The sequence below is a fragment of the Dasypus novemcinctus genome, chromosome 19, assembly GCF_030445035.2.
Source record: "Dasypus novemcinctus isolate mDasNov1 chromosome 19, mDasNov1.1.hap2, whole genome shotgun sequence".
NCBI classification, from domain to species: domain Eukaryota; kingdom Metazoa; phylum Chordata; class Mammalia; order Cingulata; family Dasypodidae; genus Dasypus; species Dasypus novemcinctus.
In genome coordinates this window covers 20,683,900-20,705,313 of record NC_080691.1, presented here as the reverse complement: position 1 = coordinate 20,705,313, position 21,414 = coordinate 20,683,900, and the positions used below count along the sequence as shown (strand labels likewise).

At 53.5% G+C, this 21,414-nt stretch overlaps 2 protein-coding genes across 2 annotated transcripts in view; one reads left to right on the top strand and one right to left on the bottom strand.

Annotated features, from left to right (window-relative positions):
- The first annotated feature begins 538 nt into the window (after window positions 1-538).
- Window positions 539-7,042, top strand: MYL2 (myosin light chain 2). The gene is made up of 7 exons (XM_004483013.5): window positions 539-645; window positions 1,902-1,991; window positions 4,029-4,104; window positions 5,129-5,233; window positions 5,778-5,856; window positions 5,941-5,989; window positions 6,706-7,042. Exons 1-7 carry the CDS (start codon window positions 643-645, stop codon window positions 6,802-6,804), a joined length of 501 nt encoding a protein of 166 aa, XP_004483070.1. The 5' UTR covers window positions 539-642; the 3' UTR covers window positions 6,805-7,042.
- Window positions 7,043-9,761: 2,719 nt separating this feature from the next.
- Window positions 9,762-21,414, bottom strand: part of CCDC63 (coiled-coil domain containing 63) — a 38,269-nt gene continuing 26,616 nt past the window's right edge. Inside the window, exons 8-11 of the mRNA XM_004483012.5 lie at window positions 19,739-19,813; window positions 15,668-15,860; window positions 12,533-12,736; window positions 9,762-9,961 (exon numbers count right to left, since the gene is read on the bottom strand). Of these exons, the coding sequence (XP_004483069.3) occupies window positions 9,843-9,961; window positions 12,533-12,736; window positions 15,668-15,860; window positions 19,739-19,813 (591 nt within the window). The 3' untranslated portion in view covers window positions 9,762-9,842. The remainder of the gene's footprint in view (window positions 9,962-12,532; window positions 12,737-15,667; window positions 15,861-19,738; window positions 19,814-21,414) is intronic.

Genomic DNA, 21,414 nt, shown 5'->3' with positions numbered 1-21,414 from the left:
CTGATATGTTAGGAGGTGATAAATGCTGTGGAGAAGAACAAAGCAGAAAAGGGAGATGGGATGAGGACAGGGTGTGAGGGGCTGTTTTAACAGGGTGGTTGAGGCAGATGGCATCAGAGCACAGACCTGGAGGAGGTAAGGGAGGGAGCCGTGCAGACGTCTGGTGGAAAGGCATTCCGGCAGTGGGAACTGCAGGTGCAAAGGCCCTGGGGTGGCACCATCTCTGCTAATGTTAAAGAATACCAATGTTCTCCTCTGCCTGCTGTTTTTGTTTCTTTTTTTTTTTTTTTTTTTTTTTGCCCTCAAAATTGACAAGCACAACTGTGGCTGCCCCAGCGCGGCAGGAAGCCTGCAGCATCTCTGCCTGTGACCCAGCCGCCGTCTCTTTAACCTTGAATGCCTTTTGGGGTCTCACGTGTCACCCAGTGACAAGTGAGCTGCCGTTATTTCAGAACAACGGCATGGGGTGGGGGGGCCTTAGGTGGTGTCCGCCTCACCTATTACTGCCAAAAGTGGTCATGGGGTTATTTTTAAACCTGGGGAGGAGGTATTTATTGTTCGTGGGCCGGGGCGAGCTGGGCAGGGCGTAGAGTTCTTCTGGGGGAGCGGTGCCGGGGCCACTCTGCGAACGTCCTCTCCACCATGGTGAGTAGCGAGGCCAGGGGTGCTGGGGGGTCGGGGGACCACCGCCCACAGCCAAGGAGCCAAGGGGAGGGGGAGAGAGGCGGCCTTGGGGCCCGCGGAGCCTTGTGGGAAGAGCACGGGGCTGCGTGCGCACACAGGAGCCCCAATCGATGGCCCGAGAGCCCACGAGGACAGCAGCTCCCGGGGACTCGCAAGAACAAAATAAGAGAGTTGGCTTTTTTATGGCTTGTCTCCTGACCTCTCTGGGAATCAATAACTCCCAGGCCTTGCGAAATGGGATTGAAGGCTTTTAAGGATCAACTCGTAATTCTTTTCTCTTGTTCAGGCAGCTGGGGAAAAGGCTCTTTTTGTGCCCACCTTTTGAACTTGCAACTTTCAAACCTTTTCCCTGGTGTTGTCTGGTTGGGTGTGCCCAGTCCACCCCCACCCCCGAAGCAGGCTTTCCCCAGATCAGGGTCAACAGAGGAGAGTGGTGAGGGCTCTGAACTCTCAAGTCAGAGCTCTGAGTGGGATTGGCTTTGTGACCTGGGACAAGTGACCTAACCTCTCTGTGCCTCGGTTGCCTTCTCTGTAAAATGGGAACAAATTGTAATACCAGAATCTTGACAGAGCAGTTGTGATGATAAAATATTGTATGTCAAGTGCTTCGAACAGCACTGTTATATAAGTGTTTGCTATTAATATCATTTAAAGTCGGAAAGAAGCGGGGGCAGGTAACGTTACCTGGCTCTTCTCTGCACTGTTTACGTGGTGCAAGCACAGAACATCCAGAGAGTACACTGCTGCTTGGAGCAAGGGGAAGTTGGGAAGCGGTTGAGTATTCAGGCCCGGGGGAAGTGTCCTTTCATCTCAGCCTTCTTCACAGCTTAGTGAGCCTGACTTTTTCCTTTCCCCGATCAATTCTCCTTCTGTGCATTACTGAGCTTTTGGTAAAACGCACAGGAACAAAAGCACTGGCTCCCGCCCCCAGGCGGATCCCTAAGTGTGGCCCCATCCCTGGAGCCACAGCTCCTCCTCCTGGCTTAGGAAGGAGGCCCTGCAAGATCCACAACCTCCGAAGATCCACCGGAAGCGGGTGCGCTTGAGAAATTCTTGTGGTGTTCTTTTATCCCTCCAGCATCACACTTTTGAGCTACGAGTAGGAGGTACAAGTGTGGGCACCTCAGAGAAGAGCAGCTGGGCCCTGACACCGGCCTGCCCTAGTTCTCTAGTTCCCAGCCTCGGACTCTCTTAAGCCAGGCTTCCTCTTTCCCCAGGCACCCAAGAAAGCCAAGAAGAGGGCAGAAGGCGCCAACTCCAACGTGTTCTCCATGTTTGAACAGACCCAAATCCAGGAATTTAAGGAGGTGGGTGCAGCTTTTCTACTCATCCGGCTGGAGGGAAGTTCTCACCCTGTAGAGAACATCTCCCCCTCCCGCAGTCCCCGCGGGGACCTTCACCCGCCAAACCACCCCTAATTTAGCCTGCCTGGGTGTGTGAGCCATTTACAGAAATTATTTTTAATAACTTTTGCTGATTATTAAAGTACAATATGTTCCTTGTTGGAAATGGAGAAGAAAGTTCAGGGAAGCACAAAGCAGAAGCACAATTCTATCAACCAGAGATACTCCGGTAACGCCCTGGCATATATCCTTCAAGCCGTTTTTTAAAAATGTATGTATATAAATAGTAAACAAAGTCACAATCTTTATACACACTGATTAGTACCTACTTTTTTCCTTTGGCCAATTCAGCGTCAACATTTTCTAACGTTTATTTCAGCCATATTCTGTGGTGGGATGTCCCATTTGCTTAGCATGTTTTCCAGTGATAAACAATACCTCCTTGCTTGCATCTCTGATTATTTCTTTGGGGTAAATTCCTAAAAGTAGAACGATTGGATCCTAGGTCATGACAAACTGCCCTCCAGAAATGTTCTGCCAAGGCCTAGTCCCCAGAACCCCAAAAGGAGAGAGTGCCCTTTTTGCCACATCTCCACCAACACTGGGTACTAATAGTTTAAAATATTTTTTGCCAATCTGGGAGGGATTTTAAACGTTATACCTATTTGAAACCCTGTCACGTTTGATGGGAATAAACCTTATTAAACAAAACTAAACAGCACTAAGCCACTGCCTGCAGCCTGGAAGACTGGCCCTGGAGTAATGGCTCGTGCTGGTCCATCCACACTCCCACCGGGCTCTTTAGAGGAAAATGTCCTGAAGTCATGCCAGAAGAGGCTGTTGCGGTGGAGATGAAAGGGAAACAATCCGGGGCGTCCAAACCAGACAGGAACACTTGTACCTTTTGTCCCTGCTGACATTTGGATCACAGGGATGTCGTGGCCCATTGGCCAGGGATAGTGGAATTCCTGGGATGAAATGTCATATCTGAACTTGAAATAGCCACCGTCCAGGGAGAAGGCTGTGCCCGCCCCTTCTCCCTTGCCCTGCCTCAAACCTCTGGAATGAGCTCAGCTGCTGGGGGTGTGGTCGTGGGGTGCAAATGCTTCCAGGAACCAGCTGCAGCAAAGAATTCAAAACACGCCCAGATGAGTGGTGATTTGTGAAATACTCAGGTATTTTCAAAGCTATTGGAGCCTCCCCAGGAGCTCCGGGAGAAAGAACACTCTCCCTATTTTACAGGTCTCCCAGGCTTGGGGGTTTTTGACTTAAAAAAAAAAAATAACAGCTTCCCAGAGATATAATTCACACACTGTAAAATCCACCCTTTCAGATTGTGCAATTCAGTAGGTTTTACTACATTCAAAAACTTTTGCAACCATCACCAAAATCCAATTCCAGATCATTTCCGTCACCCCCAAAGAAACTCCGTACCTCTTAGCAGTCACTTCCCCTTCCGTGTGTCCACCACTGACGGGCTTCCTGTCCGTATGGATTTGCCCATTCTGGACGTTTCCCAGGAATGGAGCCAGACGATGTGTGCCCTTCCGGGTCTGGCTTTCACTCCCCATCATGCTCTCCAGGTTCATCCATGTTGGAGCATGAATCTGAATTTCATTGCTTTTAATTGCCAAACAAGAGTCCTTTGTAGGCACCGCCCCTTTTCTTTCCCGTCACCGCTGATGGGCACCTGGGGAGTTCCTGCTTGGGGGCTGTGCTGACCAGTGCGGCCGTGAACGTCCACGCACGAGCTCTGCGTGGACACAGGTCTTTCATTCCCCTACGTCGATGCGTAGGAGAGGAATTGCCGGGTCACGTGGTAACTCTGTGCTTAACGTTTCGAGGAACCGCCGGACCGTTTTAAACGTCTGGCCTCGACGGAGCGTCCTAGGACGGTCCTTGAGGTCCCCACGTGCCCCTCGCCCTCCCCAGCCCTTGGCCCGGCCCCGCAGGCCGCCGGCGGCCCTGTCCCGGGCTGACCACCGCGCCTCCCTTTGGCAGGCCTTCACCATCATGGACCAGAACAGGGACGGCTTCATCGACAAGAACGACCTGCGGGACACCTTCGCCGCTCTGGGTGCGTCACCCCCGCCGGCCCCGCACGAGGGTCTCCTTATCCCACGTCCACCAAGAGTGTGTGGGGGCGGGGGTGTCAGGAAAGGCTCAGGAGCTTGTCATTTAAAAACAGCTGCATCTCGGGGACCTTTGAGACAAATCTCAGAGGCTGAGAGGGGACTGCTCAGGCGCTTCGTGTCTCCACGTCTTACTTTTCTCTTAACTTTTTTTTTTGCATGTGGTTTTGAAGGCAATGCCGCCTTGGAATAGAAAATGTGGAAAATTCAGAAAAGTATAAAGGAGAAGACCACATTTGGCTGTTAACATTTCAATCTCAGTCTTCTCTAGGCATTTCTGGTTGCATACGTGTATGCTTGCTTCTTTTTTAAAATAAGAGAATTAGAATTATTCTATTTTGGATTCAGCTTTTTTATTTAACATCTCCTCAGGAGTGTGCGCATGGGTACACTTTTTCCCATATTTTTCAAATATCCATATCCAACTCCACCTCCTCACTCCCATCCCCAGAACTCAGGGCCGCCACGGACAGCTACGCAAGTCGTGCACTGCTCAGTTCTGTGGGACATCAATCACATTTGTAGCCCCTGTGGATTTTCAGCTTTAAAACATTAAGTGTCTTAAGAAGGCGCAGCTTTTTCTAGTTTGCACTCAGGATCTGAGTGGGCTAAAGCAGGGATACCCCAAGCTCCAAGGCTGGGAGTTAGGCCAGTATAATTTGAGAAAGTTCCCCCAAGTGATTGCTATCTATCCCTCCCATCTTCAGCTGAGAACTAATTTAGACTATGGGCATTTCCCATATAATTTTTAAAATTAAGTATCTGTATAAAATGTTCCAAGTTCGGAAGATGCCATCTTTTAAATAACTAACTCCTTTCGATGGCTGACCTCTCTAAGTCGCCCTGCCGCGTGTCTTTGCGTTTGGATGATTGCCCTGTAGACCAAGGGGAATTACAAGGGCAAACGCCGAGCCTCGCGGCCTTTCCTGCCCCGGCCCAGGATCCCTGAATGGGTGTTTCCTGCCCTAGGTCGTGTGAATGTGAAAAATGAAGAAATTGATGAAATGCTCAAGGAGGCTCCAGGTCCCATTAACTTTACTGTGTTCCTGACAATGTTTGGGGAGAAACTTAAAGGTGAGTTTGTGGGCCGCTGGGTAAGAACTGAAGTGCTAGGAGAAAAGACAGGCATTGCCAGAATATGGGTAGCTTTTAAGGAGGCAGAGATTGCACTGGAAAAAAATAACAGCGGCTAACAGAGCTCCAAGGCTTCCCCTGAGCCAAGCTTCGTTCTAAGCACTTTACTTGCAGTGCCTCCTGTAATAGCCCCTAGGAAGCGGATTCCATTATTATCCCCAGTCTACAGAGGAGGAAACTGAGGCTCGCAGATGGGGAGTCACTTGCCCGAGGTCACACAGCTAGCAAGCACAGGGGAGCCAGGATTTGACCCCAGGTCTCACTAAACCTACATCCGTGTTTGAACTTGGGCTTGCTCAGCGCTCTCCCGCTTCCCCAGGGACTAGAGCGCCACTGGAAGTTCAGTGCTTGGCGGAGGGCAAGGTTCTGCTGCAGGCTAAGGAGCCTTGCTCTGGCCCTTCCTTGTGGAGATGAGGGCTCGGCCTCCTGGGGTTCCCAGGTCCCCAGCCACCCACCGCACACTGAAGCCTGTTTCCTGTTTCAGGGGCAGATCCCGAGGAGACTATTCTCAACGCGTTCAAGGTGTTCGATCCCGAAGGCAAAGGGGTGCTCAAGGCTGATTAGTAAGTGGATTCCGTGCAAGAAGGCGGGGGGGCCCTGCTTCCCCTACCGCAGACCTGGTGCCCAGACCCGTTCTCTCTCTGCAGCGTTAAGGAGATGCTGACCACCCAGGCGGAGAGGTTTTCCAAGGAGGAGGTAATGGGGTGCTTTGGGCACTCCCTGCACCCCAGCTCTGGGCTCACCCTTCAGGGGACTCCCTCTCCCCCTCTTTCCTAAAACAACCCAGATCCCAACTGGGGGAGCCCTTATGTCGTTTCATACTCTCAACCAGCCCAAGCGGTAGGGACTAGTGTTGTTTCATTTTACAAATGGAGAAACTGAAGATCCCCTGTGGGCACGTTTGGCTGGCGCAGAGCCATTGCTGCTCCCCTAAACAGGTGGGGGTCTCCGTTCAGCCATTTACTTCCCTGGACCTCAGCTTCTGCCTTGGTCACTTACCTGCCCCGCCTGGCCCCGCTGCACACCTGAGTCTGCGACCCCTGCGTGACCCCTCGGCGTGGGCTGGGCGTCCTGCAGGACATCCATTCCCGAGGGCCCTCGGGGAGGAACCGGGCAAGCGGGAGGGCACACAGGGAGCTGCTGGCCTCCAGCCAGGCCTCTGGGGAGGCCTGGAGCTGGAACGGCCCTTCCGAGAGGTCCCAAGTGGGCGGCGAGGGCCGGGCCTTCACAGCCCCTAGTGGGTCAGGTTTGGGCTGTGGGCTGCCCCACAGGGAAGGATGTGACCTTGGGTCAGGGGACCCCCTGCAACAAGCCCTGGCTTGAAGAGGGAGCAGGGCGGCCCCTCCACCCCGCTCCCGGCGGCCCCGACTCCCCTGCCACCACGCTCAGCGCGGCCTGCTGGTTGATCGCAGATTGACCAGATGTTCGCCGCGTTCCCCCCTGACGTCACTGGCCACTTGGACTACAAGAACCTGGTCCACATCATCACCCACGGAGAAGAGAAGGACTAAGGGGAGACACACTCCCCACCCAGGGCTCGTCTGGGGAGGCGGGAGGTGGGGGGCGGCCCCTGCCCTCATCCCACTCTGCCCAGCAATGCCACCGTCAGGCAGCTGTGTGGCTACCTCGTGCTTTCACCTCCATCTTCTTGACAGCTTGAGTGGCTTAGAGGCACCACTTGGTCCTACCTCCTGCAGATGGAAATCCATCCAGGGGCTGTGTTCAAATAAACAGGAGGCTGTGTCTCGGGTTATGCTGTTTCTCTGACAGGCATGCCTTGAGGAAGAGAGGCCCTGTACCCATTTGCACGAAAGTGGTTTATCGGGTGGGAGTGGCATTGCTGTCATTGTTATTGAATCTTAAGGACTCTTTATATAAAACAGTCCCTAGCAGCTTCTCAGGGCTGTTTCCCTCAAGGGCCACGTTTTAGTAGAAATGGTAACTGGATGTCCACTGCCCGCCCTTCCTGAGATGTCAAGCAGTAGAGACGCTGGCGTCCGTGGCATCCTTTCCTTTGGGCTCGGGGCAGAGTGCCCCTCCCACAGACATGCTTAGAGAGCCCCCACGATAAACGGAAGGGAGAGACCCCACGGGCCCGTGATGAATGTGGCTCATCTGCCAAATAGCCCATCGGTTCGTCCTAAGAGATCATCCCAACTTTCAGATGAGGCAGAAGCAGTCTACACTTCTCTCCTGGCAGTTGGGGGACGGGGCTGAATTTCTGACCCAGACTTGGCTTTGTGTGGTCAAAGCCATTGCTGAAGCCCTGAGGTCTGCTTTGGTTAAGAATCCGCTGACTTCCGTTGAGCTGGTTCCAGGAAGTCACACGGCGCCTCGGACCCCGAGGAGGCCCCTTCCTTCCTTTCCCCAGCAGCCCCGGCTCCTCTCACCCCTGGGCCACCCTGGGGGGAGAGGGCACGTGCCCCCTACCAGCTCCACATGGACCCCAGAGCAGGCCTCCCGGGACCTTTCTGGGCACATGACCCAACCCCGGCCCCTGCCATCGCTGGGCCCTGGCAGGTGCAGCGCTCAGGGTCCTGGCGAGCTGAAGACAGCCCCTGCCCCCACCTCCTGGCCTGAGAGCGGGAGGGGCGGCTCCCCAAAGGGGACCCAGAGCAGTGGGCGTCGGCGCTCCAAGGTTTCAGGAGAATCCCGAGAACCCCAGGGGCAGCCGAAAGGCATCGTGTGGTTGGCGCCAAGGGCCCCGCTGGGTTGGGAGTGCAGCTAGGGTTACAGGGAGGACGGGCAGGGTCCAGGGGTAAGTGGGAGCCAGAGCCGTAGCAAGGCTTCAAGGAGGGAGCATCAGCGATTCACCCGGGAGGAGCTAGAATTCGGCCAGTACAGCCAGTGAAGTCAGCCTGGCTGCTGGGGACTCCTCAGGACCCGTGTCACATGACCCCCGCCGCCCGCCCTCTCCCCAGTCCCTCCAGAGGCACCCAGTGGAGATCCTGCACCCTGGGCCGCAGAGAGGAGGCTCAGCAGGGGAAGGTCCTGGCAAGGCCCTAAGCGGCCCCGGCTCAGGTCGCTGATTAAAGGCAGAGGCGAGGAAAGCGGACTTGGCCCAGTGGTTAGGGCGTCCGTCTACCACATGGGAGGTCCGCGGTTCAAACCCCGGGCCTCCTTGACCTGTGTGGAGCTGGCCCATGCGCAGTGCTGATGCGCGCAAGGAGTGCTCTGCCACGCAGGGGTGTCTACCGCATAGGGGAGCCCCACGCGCAAGGAGTGCACCCCGTAAGGAGAGCCACCCAGCGCGAAAGAAAGTGCAGCCTGCCCAGGAATGGCACCGCACACACGGAGAGCTGACACAGCAAGATGACACAACACAGATTCCCATGCCACTGGCAACAACAGAAGCAGACAAAGACGACACAGCAAATAGACACAGAGAACAGAAGACAACCAGCGGGGAAAAGGGGAGAGAAATAAATAAATCTTTAAAAGAAACAAACCCATCATAGATAAAAAATACATTAAAAAAAAAAAAAGGCAGAGGCGGGTTCAGGGCAAGACACCCCAATACAGCTCTACAGTGACACGGCGCCCCCAAAGAGCCACGCACCAGTGCAGATGCTCACACACAGACACACAGATGCCCACAGAGACACAGGTGCAGACACACAGGCACATGCAGATTCACACGCCAAGACACACAGACCCATAGGCAGGCACGCACCCGGGAGCCCGCCCCCAGCTGCCCCTCAGCCCACGGCTCAGGCTCGGCCCAAAGGCCCCAGAGGCAGGTCTGGGCCTGAGCTGCGGCCTCTGGGGAAGAGGAAGTCCCACGCCTCCAGTGCTGGCTCTTGCCTCAGTTTCCCACCCCAGGAGGGGCTCCTGTTCGTTTCCGAAGAAAATCCCACCCAACTCTAGACAGGAATGGGCAAGCACAATTCCATGTGTCTGGAGAGACAGACAGCAGACCCAGAGACAAAAGGAGACAAAGAGACAGAAAGAGAAAGACAGACAAAAGAGGAGAGAAGGCAGAGGAACACAGAGACAGGCTGAGAGATAACGAGACAGGCAGGCAGGCAGGGCCAGAGGAGGAGACAGCGGGTCAGAGAGGCAGAGCCTGAAGCTAAGCAGTGAGCTGGCTGTGTGCCCTCTGCTCACAGGGTGCAGACTGCAGGAGATGGGGTGAAGCCCACACCTCTCGTTGCCCCTCTGCAGCCCCCCGGTTCTGCCTGTGAGCGTCTGCCATGCCCTGCTGGATTCTGGGGTCTGATGATCAGCATTTGACTTCACCGTGACCCCTAAACTGTGCCATCACTGCTCCAAGGCCCTTTTGGCACCTTGGCGAGGGGTGATCTGTGCTGGTCTGTACCTGGAGGCCCACGTCGGGGGTCTCTGGGGGCCCTGTTGGCCTTGCAGTTCTTGCTCTTGTGCTGATTTTTGAACTCGACGTTCACCCGAGATGGTACCTCGTGCCTCATCCTCCCCCGCCCCCGCCAAGACTCCTGGAAAGACCCTGGGGTCCCGGAACAAGACATTTATTCTCTCTGGTCATGGTACAAAGTGGCCCATCCCCCTCAGGTTAGGATCTTCTTCTTGGCCCTCAGCTCATCGCCCTTTTCAGTAAACTTTCCGCTTGAGAATCCTTCGCCCGAGACTCGCGCGCCTTGAGGTTGGTGAGCACCAGCTGCCGCAGGCTGCCGTGGTCCAGGGGCTGCTCAGCTGCGGAGACAGCGAGGGGGGAGCGCGGGCGGCTCCCCGCCTGGCACGCGGCTGGCGTCGGCCAGCGACGGAGCAGGAAAGTTCCCCGAGCGGGGGGAGCTAGAGGTGCTGCCAGGGACGCCACGTGGGGAGAGCTGAGTCACCCAGAAAGATCCCAGGGGCTCGGGTCCTACCCCGGTAACTGAAGGAACCTTCTTTGGAAATCGTGCCTTTGTGGTGTTATCAAGTGAAGAGGAGGTCAGACTGGATTAGGGTGCGCTCTCCGCCTCATACAAAGAGAGGGGCAGGCCATGTGAAGATGAAGGCAGCGAGGGAATGAGGCTGCCACCAGCCGGGGGCGCCAGGGGCCACCAGCAGCCGAGAGAGGCAGGGGAGGATCCTCCCCTAGAGCTTCCAGAGGGGCACGGCCAAACCAACACCCCGACTTCAGACTTAAGGCACCCAGAGCTGTGAGAGAATACACCCCTACTGTTTAAGTCCCCCAGCCTGTGGTACTTTCTCACATCAGCTCTAGGAGGCTAATATACATGCCTAGACAATGTGTGTGTGTGTGTGTTTTCTCCCAGACAAGAATGTGAAGGTGAGTTTAGTTTACTACCCAGGGGCAGGACTGCCATATGCAGTTGCTCAGGGTGTGCACTGCACAAAGATATCTGGCAGATAGAGGTGAAGGGATGGGCTGAAATCCAGCTCCCACTTGACTGCCAAACCATGTCTACCCAGAGAGGCAATCTTTTCCTAATTAATCTGCCCAGAGAGTGCCCTTCTTCTGATTCCATCACATGGGCCACAGAATCTAGTGGACTAAAACCCATTGTTTATTAACATTCTCTTGAACATAAGTGAAGACTCGCTCCATAAATTCTGGACTTGCGAGCCTCCTCTTTGGGACCTCAGCTAATGAAGCAGGAGCAGTGTAGGGGTGCGTGTGTGTTGGGGCTCTCTCCTTCCATCCTGGGCATACTTGAAATGCTGCTCACCAAAAATAGAAAAGTGGGGGCAGCTTTAATAAAAAGTCTATTTTTTAAATTCTGATTACTAAAGTCATGCAAGGTCACTGTAAAAGAAAATTTTAAACAATACAGAATTGTTCGACTTAGAAATGCAAAGTTCTCTGCAAACCACAACCTAGAAATAGCCACTCTAGCAGTCCCCGTGCAGCCTCTGTTTTTCCGTGCAGAATCAAGCTATTTCCTTTTCTTCCCTCTCCTCTTTGTCCTCCTCCTCCTTCTCTCTCCATATATACGTGTACACACACATGCACACACAGATACACCTACGTGTGTGTGTATATACACATAGACCTTTCAACGCCCTGATACAGACATTGGGAAGCCCCGTGGAGGGCTGTGCTGTGCACTGTGGGATACTTAGCAGCATTTGAGCTACACACTAGAGGCCACACACCCCTGCCAAGTGGTGACAACCAAAATGTCTCCAGACATTGTCAAATGTCCCCTGAGGGGTAAATCACAGTGGATAAGAACAACTGAATATGAATATGTATGTCATGTTGATGTACAGTTCCTTTTTTTTAGGAGGTAGCAGGGATTGAACATGGGACCTTGCACTTGGGAAGCAGGTGCTCAAACCACTGAGCAATACCTGCTCCCTAGTATGATTTTTTTTAAAGAAAGGTGAAATTATAAAATACATGCTGTGGTCGTTTTGTTTTGTCTTAACACCATCAAGGACATCTTTCCACATCAGTTCATGTTGATCCACGGCATTCTTTTCGATGGCTGCACACTATCCCACTGTATGGCTGGACAAACTATAATTTAATTAACCAGCCTCTAATGTGTGGGCATTTACATTGTTTCCACTAGGGGCTAGGAGAAACTGAGGTGTGGTGAATGTCCTACACGGGTCTTTGATCCTTAAATAATTCCCACAAGCAGATTGCAGGGTTAAGGAGTATATCCATTTCTGAGGCTTTCCATGTGTGTGGCCAAACTGCCCTCCAAAAGGTGGGGCGATTTTACTTCCACCTTCAGAGAGAAGGGCCAGTTCCCCCGGTGCGCGGGGGTATCCAAAAGGAAGGACAGAGGGTCAGAGTTAGGCGTCTTGCTTCTGGCATGAAACAAGCTGCAGCCTCTTCAGTATGGGGAAGGGGTGCGTGGATGGGGAGGAGCCAAGGGTGGGGGTGACAGGTGCAGAAGGGGCCAGAGAAAGGGGAGCAGGGATGGACTAAGACTCAAGAGCACGCGGGTGAGAGTGAGAGACGGGATCAGGGAATTTCAGAGGCCTGTACCTTGCCCACTTGTAAAATTCAGATATTTTAAGGTTTGATTTTGAAATAGCCAGGGTGACTAAACGTCAGGATCTTGGCTCGGTCACTCCCTGCACCCCAGCCGAGATCCTGACCTACCACATAAAGTGGCCACAACCAAGATGGTGGCCGAAGGAAGTGATGAGCCGAGGAAGGCTTCCAGAGAAGGGAAACTGAGGGTCCACCCTGCAGGCCCTCTCAGGCCCCTGGAAACAGCGTCCCCAGCCCGGAAGGCACGTGCTTTTTAGGACCCCAGACCCAGCGACCTGCGCGGACAGGGGGAGAGGGAGAGCACTCACTGTCTTCCAGCCCTTCACTCAAGGCGTCGGAGCTGAGCAGCGGGGGGGCGGCCTTGGAGGACTCTGCGGGCTTGAGGAGGACTGAGCCGCCCCAGAAGGGGTTGACGAAGGAGGGGCGGGAATCCGTCTCAGCCCCCTCCATGTCCAGGAGCCGCTGGTAGGACTCCAGCAGCAGCAGGTCGTTCGTCTTCTTCTCAAGGATGGCTGGAGGAAAGCAAGCAGCCGGGCTGACCGCCAAGGCCCCGGGGTCCTGCGGGGCCGCCGGCGGGGCCCCGGGGGGAGGAAGGGACGTGGGGGTCAGGTACCCCGTAGGGATGAGGGCTTTCTCTTGGGTTGCACCATCCATTCTCAACGGGGGCAGTATTTCACCCAAAGGGCGTGAAAATTGATTCGTAGGAGGCAAAAAAAGTCTTTTCTTTTTTAAAATGTATACCGCACAGATAGGTATACAGTAGAGACACAAATATGTACTCTATCTCCGGCATTAAAGTTTCATGGGGTGGGGAAATTAGGAAAAGGAATGTATACAATGATTCCTTGTGGGGGATGATGAAAAGCTAGGCGGAGCGACTCGGGTTCCGCGCAGCACTGGGGGAGCCCGCGGCCTGCGCGCCCCGGGGCTCGGGCCCCCAGCCCTGCTGAGGCCGCCCCCGCCGCCCTGCCTGAAACTCCTGCGACTGGTGCTGTGAGGCCCAGGCGGACCCCAGCCCCTGCAGGAGGTCCCCACCCTCCTAACTCAGGGAGCCACCCCCGGCAGCCCCGCGCATTCGCCATTCACTCAGGCAGTCAGTCCACAAGCGATCGTTGCCTTCCTCCTGGATGCCACGCCCCGAGCTAGATGCTGAGGGGAGGAAAAGCCAAAGCGACAGGAAAGACGCAGCCCTTGCCCTAAGGAAGCTGGTAAGCCTCACGGTGTGTGTATGGGGGGACGGGGAGAATGATGTTAGACACACGAACAGATAAACACAGGTGTCCGTCACGATCCAGATGCCCATCATCGAATCAAACACCACTGGGTTTGGAGATACTTTTCTAATAAACCTCACACTGTCCAAACTGTGGCTATTCACTCTCTGAAATTGAGGGATCAAAAATATTTGCATCTGAAACTTGTTCTCGGATCCCAGGGACCTCACTGAATCAAGGAAAGCGACGTGTACATAGAGACAAGTCAAGGAAATGTTAAGAGTGAGACGGCCCACCAAGGAATAGCGGTGGAGTGGGGGAGCATCTCCAGTGGTGAGGAGGAGCTGGGCAGGGGCAAGACTTCCGGGAGTAGCCCATGCAAAGGCCCTGGCGTGGGAATGGGCTTGGGGGGTTGAAAGAGCAGAGAGAACAGTGCCGCTGAAGGTGGTGAGCAAGGCGGTGAGCTGGACAAGATGAAATGAGAAACGTGAGCAGGGGCCAGGCGTCGAGGAACTTGATAGGTTGTGTGCCGAAAAAAAAGAAATTAAGGGAAACGGACTTGGCCCAGTGGTTAGGGCGTCCGTCTACCACATGGGAGGTCTGTGGTTCAAACCCCGGGCCTCCTTGACCCATGTGGAGCTGGCCCATGTGCAGCGCTGATGCGCGAAAGGAGTGCCCTGCCACGCAGGGGTGTCCCTGCATAGGGGAGCCCCACACGCAAGGAGTGCGCCCTTAAGGAGAGCCGCCCAGCGCGAAAGAGAGTGCAGCCTGCCGAGGAATGGCGCCGCCCTCACTTCCCGTGCCAGAAGCGGACAAAGAAACAAGATGCAACAAAAAGACACAGAAAACAGACAACCGGGGGAGGGGAGGGGAATTAAATAAATAAAAATAAATCTTAAAAAAAAAAAAGAAAAGAAAAGAAATAGGGCAGGCCCGAGTACTATCCTTCAAAAGGACTGTTTACAAGGATGGCCCTTGTCTGGCATCTGGAAAATTAGGTGGGGAAGGCTCTTACCTGTAGCTGATAAGAGTGGCTCACGGTGCCTCAACTGATTATACAAACACTAGGGTTTCTGCCAAATGGCTTTCTTTCTGAAAGTCTGGAATTTGAGTATGTGTCAGGCAGCGGGTGCCTTGTGATCAACCCCCAATAAAAACCCCTGGGCACTGAGTGGCCGATGAGCTGCTCTGGTTGGCAACGTTTCCTGTGTATTGTTTGCAGTGCACTGCTGGGGGAATTAAACACATCCTGTCTGATTCCAGTTGGAGAGGACCCTTGGAAGCTTATGCTGATTCCCCCCTGGATCTCACTCATGTGCCTTTTCCCTTTGCGCTGATTGTGCTCTGTATCCTATTGCTGTGATAAGTCATAGCTATGAGTACAACTGTATACTGAGTCCTGTGAGACCTTCCAACCTCGAGGTCTGGGGACCTCCCTAACCAGGCTGTATTAAGCATCCCGGGTTTTATTCTATGCCCTGCACTGAGCTAGTTGCAGGGGGAAGTCACTCATTCCAAAATTGTTGTGAGCCATGTGAAGGCACCCTCCCCCTCTACTCTGAGCTCAGGGCCTGTGCCTAGAAATCTGCGTTATAGTTGCTGAGCACTTATTATATGCCAGCACTGCTCTAAGTGCTTTATCTCTTCCTTTCTAATCTGTATGTCTTGTATTTCTTTTTCTTGCTTTATTGCACTGGCTAGGACTTCTAGTACAATACTGAATAAAAGTGGTGAGAGCAAACATCTTGCCTTGTTCCTGATCCTAGGAGAAAAACATTCAGGTTTTCACCATTAAGTACAATGTTAGTTGCAGGTTTTGTTGTGGAAGCCCTTTATCAGGTTAAGGAAGTTTCTTTTAGTTCTAATTTGTTGAGTTTTTATTATGAATGGATGTCGAAATTTGCCAGGTGATTTTCCTACATATATTGAGATGATCATATAATTTTTCTCTATGAACTCTTAATTTAATATACCCACCAAACTTAGGAGGTACATTCTGGTTTTACTACCATTTTTTAGATTAAAAAAAACAAAACAAAACTGGAGCACATAGAGGTTAAAAAACTTGCCTAAGGTCACACAGCTAGTAAGGAGTAGAACTGGTATTTGAACCCAGGCAGGCTGGCTTCAGTGTCCACACACTTCACCATCAGTCTCACTACCTCCAAAAGAAAGAATCCTTGTACCTGGTCACAGAAAGTTCTGGAAATGGGCCCCAGCTTGACTCACCAAAATACTGTGGTAAGTTGATGTCGGTGATCTTTCCCGTCTCCCCTAGCTGTACCAGGATCTTGGTGGCATCACAGTTTATCTTCTTGAATAGCTTCTCCACTGAGTTTTTGAGATATTCCAAGGTCTTGCTGTTCTCCTTGTAGCTGTTCTCATACATATCTGCATCCTTCGTGGTTTTCTTCAGTTTCTCCTGGCGGCAGACCCGGACACCCGCCGTGGGTCACTGAGCTGCCTCCCTGGTTTCAGCCCACCCAGAATGACCTTCAGTGGGAAAGGGGCCAGGGTCTCCCAAGTACAGCTTTTCAGATCTCTAAGGAGTTGTGAGATCAATTTAATAGGCCTCAGTGGCATTTTTAAAAAATGAAATAAAACAGAACAGAAAAGAAGCGGGGGGGGGGGGGGGGGGGGGGGGGCGGAATGCTAGCATGCATTGCAGGGTAATAAGGGCAAATATTGCTTAAGGTAAGTTTTGGTTCACTTACATGTATGTATGTGTGTTTACATGTATAGTGAATCACGAAATTTAAAATGCTAGTGACTTTCAACATTTTTATTGTGGCCCACAGGAAGAAAAACATTTTACGCTGCAGTCCAATGCATATATACATACATACAAATGTGTGTATATACACATTACCTAGTTAAATGAAATTAAAGGTTCATAAAACAGTATTCTTACAATATGTTCTTATTTTGTCCATTCTATTCTGGTTTTTTTTGTGTGTTTTTTAAGGAGACACCAGGGATTGAACCCAGCATCTCATATATGCAAAGCAGGCACTCAACCACTGAGCTACACCCACTCACTCTGTCTCATTATTTTTAACTGCTGGCTGGAATCCAAAAAATCGATTTCACCACTCATAGTTTAAAACTCAACACTCTAGTGCAGGGGTTCTTAACCAGGGATCCATTGGACCCAAAGATTTCAAGGGACCTGTGGGCTTGAATTGAAGAAAAATACTTAACTTATTCTCATTTTCTCTGACCTCTAACTGAAATCCAGCCTATCCTTCACTTATGAATGTATGCAATAAAGAAATTACAGTAGTATTCGTTTCACCTGACTGGCAAAGGGATCCGTGGAACAAAAAAGGTTACGAACGCCTGCTCTAGTGAGCTCTCAAGCCTGTGCCGAGATGAGCAGCGCCGGCCTCCCCCGGGAACTTGTCAGGAAAGCGACTCCTTGCCCCCACCCAGGCTTACTGACTCAGAGCCCCGGCGGGGGGGCGGCTGTCCGCGGCGGAGGAACCCTCCAGCGGACCCTGACGCTGGCTGGCGTTTGTGGACCCCCGCAGGTGCAGCCCGCTGTTCTCAACCTTGGCTTCAGCTGGCAGCCTGGGAACTGCAAGCCGTCTGCCGCCCCGACCTTGCCCGAGGAGATTCGGATTTCCCTGGGCTGGGAGCTGCCTGAGCGTCTCAGGACCCTGCTCGAGAGGGGGTGGTCCCAGCTGATTTCCGTCGAGAGAAACACCGCCTGGCCCTCGCTCTGGCTTCTCAGCCTACAAAGGTGAACGCGCCCTGGAGGCAGGCGGGCCCAGGGCTCGGCACGCGCCATCTGGGTCTCCCTCTCGCTGGGTTGGCCCTGTCGACACCCCCGATTTCCAGGGGAGGGAGCTGCGGCTCCCAGGCACACAGCCAGGAGGGAAGCCAGCCTGGCACTCAGCCTCTGAACCCGAGACCTCGCACTTCTACCAGCCGCCCTCCTTTCTAAAGGTGTATGAAAGGGCCATGCGGTGGGGAGTGGGCGTAGCTCAAGGGGTCAAGTGCCTGCTTCCCGTGTACGAGGTCCTGGGTTCAATCCCCCGGTACCTCCTAAACGAAACAAACAAAACCAACTCTCACTGGGGGGTGGAGGTAGCTCAGTGGCTGAGCACCTGCTTCCCATGTAAGAGGTCCTGGGTTCAACCCCCAGTACCTCCTCAAAAAAAATAAAATAAAAGCCACAAGGCATGTGTGTCCTGAGCCTGTGATGTCCCAGGCACCTTTCACGCATGCTCTCAACGCATCCCATCAATTGTCGCATGTTTCAGGTGAGGATATTGAGTTGAGAGAAGAAAAATAACCTTCTCTCTAGCTCCCCTGTATCGTCTACCTAACAGCTGACCTTGGGCTAAACTCTTTCTCTGGCAATAACTCATTTAGTAACAAGGCCATGGTGATTCCAGTTCTTTTCCTGACTTACATGACAACCAACAATACTAGCTACCATTTTCAGCTCTCTGTTCTGCAGTGTACCAAGCATGATTTCATTCAACTTTCACACCCCTAAGAAGTGGGTAGTAGTAGTATTCCCATTTTACAAATGAGGAAACTGAGACTCGAGAGGTTAAGTCATTTTCTCAAGGTCACACAGCTAGGAAGTGGCTTCTTTAAGAGTCATCCCCTGGTACGTGGCCCCAAGACCTGTTTGCGTAACTCCTGGAAAACCTCCCGTTTTGGGACTGGTCCCACCACCTCTCCCAAAGGGCAGGAGAGGAGGAATAGTTGTGTGAAAGGGTTCTAAGAAGAGGGCAGGTGGAAGTGACATTTTGCAGGGGATAAGAAAACATCCTCTTTGCTTTTAAGACAGAGCCCCCCGCCTAGAATACTGACATTTGAAATGAAGCTACAAAAGTCACGCTAAAACCAGAGGAGCAGCCAGCTGAGGGGGGCCTGCGGGGGTTGTTGAGGGATGCCCAGGGCCCCCTGCTCGGCCTCCGCAAGCTCCCCCGAAACCTCCCAAACCCTGCGGTTCAGAGCCACACACGGCCCAACGCCAAGGAGGGGTCTGGACTCTCGGTGGCCCCCCAGACACGTGCCCAGCTGGGGGGTGGGGTTCTGCTTGGACTTGGACCCTGCCTGGAAGCCCGGAGTCCCTGGGGGACCACGGGGCGGGGACTTGCTGAGCAGGAACAGCTCGCGGGCAGCGTGTTCTTTGCTGCCCCCCAGTGACCCATCAGAGAATGGCACCACCGTCCCTGTACCTCGGGCTAGTTTCCAGGTTCAAAATCAGCAACAAGCCAGAATGGGGAAGGGACTGGCTCCAGGAGGACAGTTCCCTGGCTGGGAACTATTGGATCAGAACAGGACTTTGGAGTCAAACTCTGTGGGTTCACATCTTGGGTAGACATTGCTCCACAGTATCCATTCTCCCCTTTTACGGTGATAAGAAAACCCTGATTGCAGTTGGGATGGCAAGGTGCCCAGCTGAAGGTTATATTTCCAAACTTCTCTGGCAATAGGGTTGGCCAATTGGATGCAAGTGCAGAAACTGTTGGCTGAGAATTCTGGGAAAATACTTTTTAGGTGGCTGATTCAGCTAGTAAGTTCTTCCTCTCCGCCCCCCCCCCCCCCCATCCTACTTTCTTCCTCCTGAAACAGATGTGATGGCTGGACCTATGGCAGCCACATTGCTGCACACTAAGGATGGGAGAATGAAAAGTAGAAGGAGCCATTGGGAAGCGGTCATTTTGGGGTGTTTAAGCCACTGTTCTTTCGGGCAGCTGTAATTAGCAGCTGAATACAATTCCAACTTGATACACTAGCCCAACTCCCAGATGTTGGTCAAGCGGCTCTACCTCTCTGAATCTCAGTTTCCCCGTCTATACAATGGGGAGATCAAGAGCACCTGCCTCACAGGGTTGTGGTGGGGATAAATGAGATAGTGCAGGCAGAGCCCTTAGGCCAGTGCCTGGCACACAGTAACTGCTCAAGAAATGTTTGCAATTACTATGTCTGATAAAGAAGCAGACACAACGAGGACAGGAGAGAGAGAAGAAAAGACCGAAGCAGAGAGCTGTCTGGCAGGAGCCAGTCTGGGATGAAACTGCAGGCCCATCAGCTTGGGCTGGACACCCTGGGAGGGGAGAGGCCATCTATAAACTGCACGGAGAGCCTGGGGGGACAGAATTCTGCCACAAGACCTGCGGCAGAGGCTGCCCCTGACAAGGGGCCCAGGACAGAGCCTGCACCAGGGCAGTTACAGTACAGCTGCTGCGAACTGGCTGACAGGCTGCTGACCAACTGACAGACAGACTGATGGACAACAGAGACTCCTAGGCCCCTCCCTCCCCGCCCTGGTCTTACCTCCAGCTGTCTCAGGGCTGAGTGGCTGTCGTCTTGGGACGATTGCTGCTGGGAGCGCAGGAGGATGATCTCGTTCTGCTCAGGAGGGAAGCGGCGGTAAATACAGCGCCCTGCGCCCGCGGGAGCCCGTGCTAAGGCCCCGTGCATGCCGGCCGGCAGGAGCGCCTTTCACCCAGCCAGCCGGTTCTCAGAGCGCCGGCTCACTTCTGTGTTCCTAGGCCGGCCCCGCCCCTGCCTTTGTGAGACCTCCTCTAGGTGAAGTGGAAACCGGGCGTCAGCCAGTCGGGACACGTCCTCCCTGGCGTCCTGATCCGCTCTCAGCTTCCCCCCTGCACCCCTGCTGTCTGAAGGAACAGCTCCACGGAGGCGGGAGAGCCTAAACTGCGAGACGCTTCTCTTCTAACAAGACCACGAGGACAAGTGGGCACTCCCGACCCCCACCTCTCCCCTGAGAAACCTGCGTGCTCTTGTGCCCGTGGAGATGCTCCCTGTTTTTAATTAAAAGGAGGGTGAGGACACGGGAGAGTTGATGGTTCGTCCTTTCTGGAGAACCGTCTAGAACGGCACTGTTGATAGGACTGTCTGCCATGGTAAAAATGTCCTGTCCACACTGTCAGCCCTGGTCACCAGCCACCTGTGGGCAGGGGGCCCTCGAAGTATGGCCACTGCTGCAGAGGAACTGGTTTTTAAACTTTAGACTCTCCCTCTCTGGTGGGACCCCCCTGGAGGGCGGCGGAGGCCAGCCCCCACCCTCTGACCAGCCGACGGGGCTCAGTGGGGCTGAGAACAGGCATTTCTAACCCACCCAGGTGCTGCCGCCACAGAGCGCCCCCGCGGAGAGCAGAGCGCCCAAGGTCAAAGGTACACACCCCCCATCTCCAGGAATCTGTCCTGTGCAAGCAACAGGCCGACTGGGCAGACGAAGTTCAAGGGTGTCGGGGAGACAACCTAAATGTCTACCCGCAGGGGATCAGCTAAGCCACCTGATGGTACAGGCATAAAGGCAGGGGAGGAAGGGTCCCACAAAAACACCGTGTGAAAATGCAGATGCCGGGCCCAGCCTCCGAGAGTCTGGGTCTAGAGGTGTGTGAAGGGGCCTGGGAGCTGCATCTTCACGAAGCAGCCCATGATGCTAAGGCAGAGGATCCAGGAGCCCCCGAAGCCACTGACGGGAACAGAGAAGGTGTTGGGCAGCATCTGGGATATACTGGTGGGAAAGCAGTGGACAGCACAGCAGGAACGGTCTTGTAGGATCCCATGATAATAACTGAGCGGGTGGTGTCTGGATGTGTGTCTGTGGGTCTGCGTGCTCGTGGGTATGTGTGCGCACAAGTGCACGCAGCCTTCACAGAGCGATGGCACCAAAACGCCAGAGGAGATGGTCCCCAAGTGGTGATGTGTCAGTGAGTCTTTTTCTTTCCCCTTTTCTGAATCACCTCCATTCTCCTGCAGGGAACACCTGCTGCTTCCTCTGCCTGGAAACTTCTTCCCCCAGAATGCCACAAAGCTCACTCCCTCGCCTGCAAGGTTCTGTTCAGAGTTTCATGCTGCAACTGCCTATGCGCCCCCAAAACAGTGGCACTAGAACCCTCTTCTCCTTCTCGATTTTTGTCTTTTCACCCAGAACACGTCTCACCTTCTGATCTACTCCATCTTTTTTTGGTTTATTGGGTTTG